The 9,468-nt window shown below is 34.6% G+C and overlaps 1 protein-coding gene across 2 annotated transcripts; it reads right to left on the bottom strand.

Moving 5' to 3' along the window:
* Positions 1–4,274: 4,274 nt before the first annotated feature.
* On the bottom strand, positions 4,275–9,386 carry LOC306886274 (mitochondrial fission regulator 1-like). Of its 2 annotated transcripts, none has more exons than XM_079443249.1 (8): positions 9,235–9,386; positions 8,557–8,682; positions 8,353–8,460; positions 7,988–8,097; positions 7,627–7,838; positions 7,083–7,440; positions 6,019–6,164; positions 4,275–5,804 (listed from the first exon to the last, which is right to left on the bottom strand). In XM_079443249.1, the coding sequence occupies exons 2-7, from the start codon at positions 8,569–8,571 to the stop codon at positions 6,053–6,055; spliced, it is 915 nt and encodes a 304-aa protein (XP_079299375.1). In that variant the 5' UTR covers positions 8,572–8,682; positions 9,235–9,386; the 3' UTR covers positions 4,275–5,804; positions 6,019–6,052. The 2 variants fall into 2 exon arrangements, with proteins under 2 accessions (XP_079299375.1, XP_079299374.1); XM_079443248.1 differs by having other exon boundaries at positions 4,275–5,881.
* Positions 9,387–9,468: the final 82 nt, after the last annotated feature.

Consider the following 9,468-nt stretch of genomic DNA (forward strand, 5'->3'; position numbering starts at 1 on the left):
GAGGTTGCCATGTACTGAGAGTTTTCTAGAATGTACTTAGACATGTAAATATTTCAAATGTTTTGCATCTGTTTCATCACTGATATATAAAGACAGAGTGTAGCATTGAGTACTGCATATGCATGTGTGTACAGAATATGATGGAAGTGAGTGGGTGACTCTGGGCACAATTGCATAATGATTATGACTATTGCTTGAATTTTTTTTGTTGCATTTCCGTCTGATTTTTGTTTTTTTAGAACAAAGCACAGCTGTCAGCTCTAATGGAAAGACTGACTCACGAAACAGTCTGTGATTTTATAGCAGATTGGAAAATATATATCAGATGATGAAGTGTCATTTAAAATAAATTGCTTAAACAAATGAAACTGACTAAACACATTTTATTGCAATTGTTGCAATCTTGCTTCATAAATGTTTTTTATTTATTTATTTTATTCTGTAGTCCATCTGGAGAAAGTTTAGGGAATTAAATGAAAATTTGCTTTGCCAGCTCCTTTCTTTATACAATTTGTTTGAGTGGTTGGACAGTTAATCCACTTGCAAATGGCCAAGTGTTGTGTATTTATAGGGATATGGGATTGCAGAAGACCTAAAAGGCCATGGATTATTATTACTTTTTTTGTGATCACGACTTCAGTTGTTTTTCATTATCATGACTCAATTTTCTCTTGATCTCGATATAACGAAACTGTTTTATTGACATGTCCGACCCATTATCTGACAGCAGCACTAACCGTAGACTCAAAAAATAAATTTTTATGTAGTTGATATGTAGTTATTACATCAAATCATGAGTCTGTCAAGAAAGGTTGTAATAATGAGAAAACTATTTTTATCTCAAGATCATGCTTCTGTAGAGGTTTGAATATAAAACCTGCATTATGTTCCAATCCCAAATCCAGCCTCTCCCATTCCTTCCTTTGCTCTAGAAAAGCAAAAATAACCATTTTGAAATGATGCCAATATCTCTCACTCTGATACACTGAAAGAGAGCAGATAAATGTGACACTTTCAGTAGGCATTTGATGATGCCATCCAAAGATCAGATCATCTTGATGCTTCATGGCAAGCTTTGATCTTCTAGAGCTGTTTGTTGTTTTCGAAACTTGATCACGAACAATAAAAATCTCGAAGCCAGTAATTCATAATAACATGCCAAGAAAATCACCTAGTTTGTTTTCACCCTCTCCGTCTGTCTCTCCTTCTTCCTCAGATGCATGGGTGGAGGCAGATGGCTGAAATCAAGGATGAAAGGAGGTTTAATCATGCAACTGACTACGAAAGGTGTGAGAGTCAAATTTAGACATATGTGTTTATGAGGCAAGATAAAAACAGTATGAAGATCAGAACACTGTCTAATAAATCACAGACCTGTGAAACTAGGACATATAGTATGTTTTCTAAACACTCTCTGAGACTGTTGATGTCTCTTAATATAACACACCTCCACATCAGAATATCTGCTAACAACACACTTGGAATGCTTTGAAAGCCAAAGTGTTTATCGTTTCTATTTAGTGCACAAGACAACCTCGTCTGAGACTGTTGATATCTCCCAATGTAACACACACCTCCGCATCAAACACGTATCAGCTGAACCACACTTGGAATGCTTTGTAAGACAAAGAGTGTTTATCGTTCTATTTAGAGCAGCAGACTAACCTCTTTATCCTCATGTCTAGTGATGCATCAGAAACAAATACATCACATTTGTGCATGGCAACAATTCTCCTCCAGTGCACAAAGAACATGTTTGCACTGATTGTGTTTTCGATGCACCAGTGTCTGCAAGGCCATTCACAGTCAGGGAGATAAAACATGTTGGATTCAAGCATGCAAGGATTAAATCTTATACAGCTAAGGATGCAGGATTGACAAGTGTGTTTTGTGTGAATGTTAGCAAAGAAAATAGTTTGTGAAGGTTACTGTAATCTGACAATGTATGGAAACCCAAAATTGTTTCAGGGTAAAAAAAAACAAACAAACAAAAAAAAAACTGTGGGGTACAAAAGTATAAAATCACTAGTGAAAATTCTTCTGTATGCTTTTTTAATAGTTAATAAATTTTTTATTTGCAATTTATAATATCAGCATAAAAGTTTGTGTGTAAAGTAAAAAAACATTAATAAAAAAATGAAAAGCATAATAAAATTATATTTAAATAAAATAGTGTTGTGATTAATCGTGATTAATTGCATCCACAATAAAAGTATTTGTTTGCATAATATATGTGTGTGTGTGTGTGTGTACTTTGTATATTTATTATGTTTACATAAATACACACACACACATTCATGTATATATTTCAGAAAAATGTTACGTTTATATATTAAATATAGTTATTTATAATATAAATTATATTAATATAAATATATACATGTAAATATTTTCAAAATATATGTATGTATGTATATATACATAATAAATATACACAGAACACACACATATATTATGCAAACAAAAACTTTTATTTTGGATGTGATTAATCATGATTAATTGTTTGACAGCACTTCATCTGATCAAGGTCTCAATCAGACATCAATTCACACATATGAGCAAACACACATTTGTGTTTCTCTGTGAAGAAACTCTTACGCTCATGATGTTTTGCAACCATAAAAGAGGCTTTCTGAACTGTTCAAAAATGCAAAATGTATTATTAAAGACTTGTATTGTTTTCATACTGAAGGCGCCTAGGAAAATTTTGTCTCTTATTCTGGGCCCATTACATTACTGGCACATTTGAATGCAAAAGCCAGCATTTAGACCCCGTTTTGTTACTAAGGAAATGCTTTTATTGGTTTGTATTCCTGGAGCTCCAATTTAAACCATGCAGACTCTGTGCTTCAGGTATGTTTTAATAAAGGTACCTGCATGTTGAATCACCAGCTCATTACGGGTGAAAAAGACTCCATTGGCAACATTAGACTGCTTCACTCACAAATTACTCATCTGACACAGGTCAGACATAAAACGCTCTGATCTTAAAACAGATCATAAATGTGTTACTTGTGACTGAAGTAAAGAAATAAAATACTTTATTTGTTGTTCTCATCATAAACTGTTCACTCTGACAGAGATTTATTGCGATGTACAGTAATTAATTTTCTCACTAGAATCTGTCAGGAGCTGTTCTGACAACTTCCCTCTTAGCAACATAATGGCACATGAAGTTAATCGAATTTGACCAGTATGTTACAGTGTAAACATGTTTCAACATGTAGATTTAGCAGTCAGGAAGTGATCTGTGAAACTTCTGAGCAACAGGCTAAATTAGTGTGTCAATGTCACACAAAGGTCAATATTTATAGTCTCAAACAACGCCACTGTGTCACTGGACTCTATTAAACAAATTCTCCACAGACATCTAAAAATCCTCTCTGATCTAAAATAGACAGAATCTGCTTTCCAGAGGTGAGGTGTAATAAAGTAGGCCAAGGACTGCCACAGAAAATAGACTGAACACTGAAACTGGCCTGGATCAAATCAGGTCTTTGAGAAAATTAAAAAAGGAGGTTAACTAGAATCTTCGAAGTCACGGGCGTCCCTGGAGAGTAATGTGTGGCTCCACGCGCACATGAGTGCAGGAGATTCAGTAGTAGAGGTGGAGCTATCTCATCATTTTACCTGACAGAACTCCAACCCCAAACGCTAGCTGCCGTATATATCAGTTTATGTATCACAGAAGAGAAACCTTTGTCTTAACAACAGGAAATGTGACGTTTTAGTTACTGTGGAATTCTTGAGAAATCATGCAAATTTCATCAAAACCTTAAACGTGTCTGACTATACAAATTGTCTGTGAGAATTACCATAAATAATGAAACTTATTACCATGAACTGCAGAACTACAAATTCAGTATTGTGTAACGTCTAAAATTGTTGGTTATGTTTTTATAAAAGCATGATTAAACAAAAATGCAAAAGAAGAATTTGGCTGCAGGTTTGGCCCAGAGACATGATCACAGTTGTGTTGGTTTAAAATACTCATGATCTTCAGTGTCACATGATCCTTCTAAATCCTAAAAACTGATTTTGTGCTCAATGTTGAAAACAGCTGTTCTGCTTAATATTTTTGTGGAAACTGTGATAAACTTTAACCTTGATTCTTTAATTAATAGGACCATAAGACCACAAGTTAGGCTATTTGAAATCTTTCGTTACATTGTCATTTTAATCCAGTTAAGTATTGAACGGTAGTGTTTTACTTTGTTAGACTGTAGAGAATGTCGCCCACATGTGGCTGATGATTGGACAAAATACATTATTTTAAATGCTTTTAAACCATTTATTTTCATGGCTTACGCATTAACAACAGTCAATAGAATAGCTTTATTTGACAAAAAAGCAAACACACGAGTACACACGTTTCTGTTTCCTAAAAAAAAAACATGACATTGTAAGACTGACCTGAATCAAAGCAAACTTGCAGTGTTTACTATGGTTAAAACTATAAAAGTAACCCAGCAGCCAGAATGAAAGAGCAGCACACACACATTTACCTGTTACTGACAGGTACAGGAACATACTGTGCATAATATTACAGATGATATTACAGCTCTATTCACCCATTAGCATTGATGGTAAACTCGTTTATGAATGTAACTCTGATATAAAGACATTTGTACTGTAAACTAGCAAAAATAATTTTAGGTAGTCATAGCTTTTAATGATGTTGTGAAGGTAACTATAAAAGTATTCCACTGCACTGGAGTATTGTGGAGTTTGAGAAGAAATGTTTTGGATTAAAAACACCAAACATCTCTTCTAATGCTACGTGTCAGATAGATGGAAACAGGCTGCAGGCATGTCTAAACAAAAATGTGAAACAAATAAAAAACACATTTTGGGTTTGATTCCCACTTAAGTGAGCGATCGTGGCACAAAAGCAGCGTATGCATTAAAATAGCTTCTTGTTATACTTTGCAAAAGGAAAAAAAAGCATCCTTCATCATCATATAAAACATGGCTTACAGCCACACCCAACACCACATCACACATGCTATTCAGATTTTACAGAAACATTTACAACCTGCCTGACACAAGCAAAAACCAAAAATAGTTCATTTCCCATGTACTTCCTGAAGATAAACCACACGCATTATGAATTCAAACTTATGTTGCACTATTTGCTGAACCACATCAGTCTTCTAGCACAATATACACTTCAAAAGTCTGTAGGGTAGAAGGGAATCACAGAGCGCAAATTACAAGTGAGCGCAACCCAAAGTCTTCAGTGCACATGCACCACGCACAAAAACCCTTTAAATAGAAGAACGTCTTTTTGTTTAGTCTCTAAATAGAGGCAAACGCATGTCAGTATTGTAACATCAGATCACGCATCAAAACGGCTTCAAGTATTACAGGGTTTGTATGAGGGAACGTGTAAGGCAAGAGAAAGACTTCTACAGCTCCAAACTATACATCTACAAGACGATAAACTGGAACTGGGCTCCTCCAGGGCTCCTCCAGGACTCTTCTGTGGTTTCATGGCTTGAATAATATAGTGTGAAATTGCACGCTTGTTGAAGGATCTGAAGATATTACTGTCCTATTGAAATTTACAAAACGATGATGATGAAACAGGAAGTAGTGCTTGGATTTCACAAAATCTATGATGGAACAACAAAGGCTCAGTGATCACTGACCAAGGCTATGCTTATGTACCCTTATGTGCAAACACACACATACAGACATTACAAACTTGGCCGCTCAGTGCAAGTTGGAGAGTGTGTGTGGGCTGACGAGAACTGCTTCTTTTCCATCCAGGCGTGTCACAACAGCGCAGCATTGTGGGAGCTCTGAGGAACGAAGATGTCCATTGAGTTTATTCAGAGGATTTATAGGGTTTTCACGGCAACGGTCCACAGGCATGGGCCTATTGACCCAGTAAGAAAAAAAGATAAGACTTAAATACATAAAAATTCACAGCCACGTTTTATTTCTCTTGGTTTCTGTATCTCAATCTCCAACTTTAAACCAAAGAGAAAAGCATTCCATGCAGTTTAGCCTTACATGGAGAGTCTCCTGCGAGGGTCTGGATGATGGATTATTTCCTCACACTGATGTCATCATCTTTCAGAATGAATTTCTTCCTCAATGCTTCAGATATAAGAGAGGCAGAATCTTCCTCCCTCAGCGAGGTACACCCACGGTTATATCTAAATAAAGTACACAAAAACACATTAACATTATTTACTATATTTATTAATAATAACAAACTACAACAAGTATTACTTGTTTATATGACAATACATTAATATAATTATTATTACATTAAATGTAATACATGCAATAACATTAGTTACTATATTAATAATATCAATCAATAATAACACCATTATTTATATTACTACTAAAAACAATAATAGATATTAATATACTATTAATGCCATAATAATACATATTAAGTCCATAGAAATTATATTAATAGTATATCAATATATCCTGTTATGGAATCACTCAACACAAGAAAAATTTTCTATATTAATAAATAAATAAAGATAATAAAGAATAACAAACTAATAGATAATATCATCACTATTCATTTATAATAATTATTACTACCATAAATGTAACACTTTAAGAAAACACGATAACGTTATTTACTATATTAATCATTAATATCATCAACAAATGAAAAACAACCGGCATTAACGCACCATTATCATTTATTTATAAAAATAACTAAATAATATTAATATAATAAATATTAATATACAATGAATATGATAATTGATTTATATTTATAATAGCAACAATTATTATTACTATCATTATTAATTATTATACATGTCAATAGTAATAATATTATTAGTACATTAATATATCTGATAATCAATCACAAAAAACCATAGCATTATTTACTATATTAATAAGTAAAGAATATTAATAATAATAATAATATAATATATTAAAATACCATTACTATTCACTTTAGTAGTAGTAACTGTAGTAAATTTAATATTAATAAAAACTTCCCATCATATATATGAAATGCAATGAATAGACTTTTACAGAAGAATAAACTTAAAAAATATATATATATATATAAACAACAGCACAAAAACTGCACTCACCTGTCCTTACTCATCTTCATGCGGTTCATATCTTTCAGGATGTCCATGACATCAGCGAAACTTGTTGATTTTGAAAGAGAGACAGTGTCCTCCTCTGGCTCTCGGAAGTCCATAGTAGGGCGATCGAAATCAAAAGTTGCAGATGCAGTCATGGAAACTGGTGGCATAGGATCAAGAACTAGCTCTGACACTTCCTCTTCCTCCTCCTCCTCTTCCTCTTCTTCCTCCTCTGTGACATCACTGATGACAAAGGAGGCTGTGGGGGCTGGCTGGTAAGCAGCTGTCTCAAAATGAGCCATGGAGAAGCCCACACTAGTGTCGTCAGGGGACAGCAGGTCAGGGGTTATGGGATTCGAATCTGAAACAGTTTAAACTTTTTATGAGGGACTACAAGACAAAAAATTTACAAGCAAATACATCAAATTGACTACATTTCTATTGTCACAGAAAAGTCTAAATTTTGAGCCTAAAGGCAAATTCCAATTTAATACTAACTTGTTTTTTAAATGGTAAATAATAAATGAGCTTTAGACAACTACTCAACCTGATTCTGCAGCAACAATCTTGGCGATTTGGGTTCTGAGTCGACTCAGCTCATCTTGTAAAGCTGTAGTGCGGTTTAAAGCGGTTACACCTGGTTTCCTCAGACCCTCGACTCGCCTGCCTTCTCGTCTGAAGTTTGGCACAGACGAGTTCCTGTGCATAACCAGCAGCGGCGTTGGCCTCCATTCATGCCTCAGGGGACGTGTGTCACTCCTGACAAATAGCAAGATAGCATTGGTTTAAAATTAATTTTCATCTTAGGATCGAACACTTTTCAATTCTGCTCTATATCTTAAATAAGACTATTAAAAAACTGTTAAATTCAGAGGAAACTAAATGCACCAGCACAACAGACCACTTACCTGACTCTGGCATATGTTTCCTCCTCATCATCTGCAATCCAGGCAATGTCTGCCAATGTAGGCACCACAGGACCGTCCATAGAACGCATTGGTGGAAGCCCTGGGAGTTCCTGGAGAACACACACAAGCTATTCTTGACTACTTTCATGTTTGTTTTTACTATAGAGAGTTCTGTCAGTCTGAGTTGTTCAAAACTTAGTGTTATGTTTCATAAAAAAAGTTGCACTTTTAATGTACATTGTTAATAAATACCACAAACAGCCAATGTGTTTTGGAAAAGCTTATGATGACTAATTTACAACAAACTGTCTGAGTGCAGTGCATGAAAGTATGTGTTTGTATGAACTATTTTTTTTTCTCCATACCTGGAAACAAGCCCTGGGACAAGGTTTAAGAGGCAGCGTCGAGCCGATTCTTCTTACCACACTACGAGTTGATCCATGTGGTTTATTTTGCCAAATAGGGATTACCTCCTGAAAAGCAAGCAAACAAAAATAAATATTCTAAAAATATATACAAACGTTGACAAAACATGATTAAAATGGCTCTTTTGATGTTTATCTACTTACAGCTTCAGTTTCCATTTTGCTGTGAGTGAAGAGAGAAAGCACTGACGCCTTGGATTGTATAGTAATGTTTGATTATTATGATTATAGGATACTGAACATGTTCATTTGGGATGAAAGTTCCTTTGCCTTGAAATCCGAAAAAAAATATATATATATAAAATATTCTCTTTCATACTCTTTCATTTGCAAAACCACTGTGAATGCTGGTCAAGAAATCATGTACAGTATAAAAGACTACAGTTAATGTTTTTACAGCTTCTGCATATTGAGTGCACCCTTCATGGTACAGTTTGTAAATCAAGTAAATAAAGTACATAAGATGTAAGCACAGGTGTTTTATGACGCTCAACCGCTCTATTATATAATTTATCTATATACGTAATCAAAACTATAAATCAAGACGTAAATGATCAGAAAGAGTAATAAAATTATATATACCAGTTTCCATGAAGAATAAACAAGAAAAAGGGCAATTAAATGAACAGACGATTAAGGTACATATGGTAGAAAAAAAAAAAATAACAGTGCAAACTGGGAACATAAATACGATAAAACCTATAAGGTAAACAAACCAAAGACGTTCTGTGACCCTCATTCCTTCTTTTAGCATATTAGCTAACAAACGACCTTTTAATGTGCAGCTGTTAATTATGCATTTAGAAGAAATATAAGACATACCGTTTGTGGTCAAATTATATAAATTGTTTTTGTTTTTCACTTTGTTTTGCACCAGATTACTCTGGTTTACTGTGTGTTGTGAATCGTCCGGGCTTCTCTTCTCCCTGCTTCGTTAGCTGATTAGCTCTTAGCTAAGCGCGCCCCCGGCTGATTTGCAAGGAGTGCATGAGTCGGAAGTGCGTGTGGTAACATCGTCCTGTGATTGGTTCGAATTCTGCATTTATTACCTCACAG

This window comes from Barbus barbus (genome assembly GCF_936440315.1).
Source record: "Barbus barbus genome assembly, chromosome: 20".
Classification (NCBI taxonomy): Eukaryota; Metazoa; Chordata; class Actinopteri; order Cypriniformes; family Cyprinidae; genus Barbus; species Barbus barbus.

Excerpts from the sequence above, each read along its gene's own strand:
- LOC306886274 (XM_079443249.1), bottom strand. Across the intron at positions 8,098-8,352 it reads GTCCCAGGGCTTGTTTCCAG|GAACTCCCAGGGCTTCCACC; the intron begins GTATGGAGAAAA and ends TGTGTTCTCCAG. Across the intron at positions 7,441-7,626 it reads GATTGTTGCTGCAGAATCAG|ATTCGAATCCCATAACCCCT; the intron begins GTTGAGTAGTTG and ends AAACTGTTTCAG.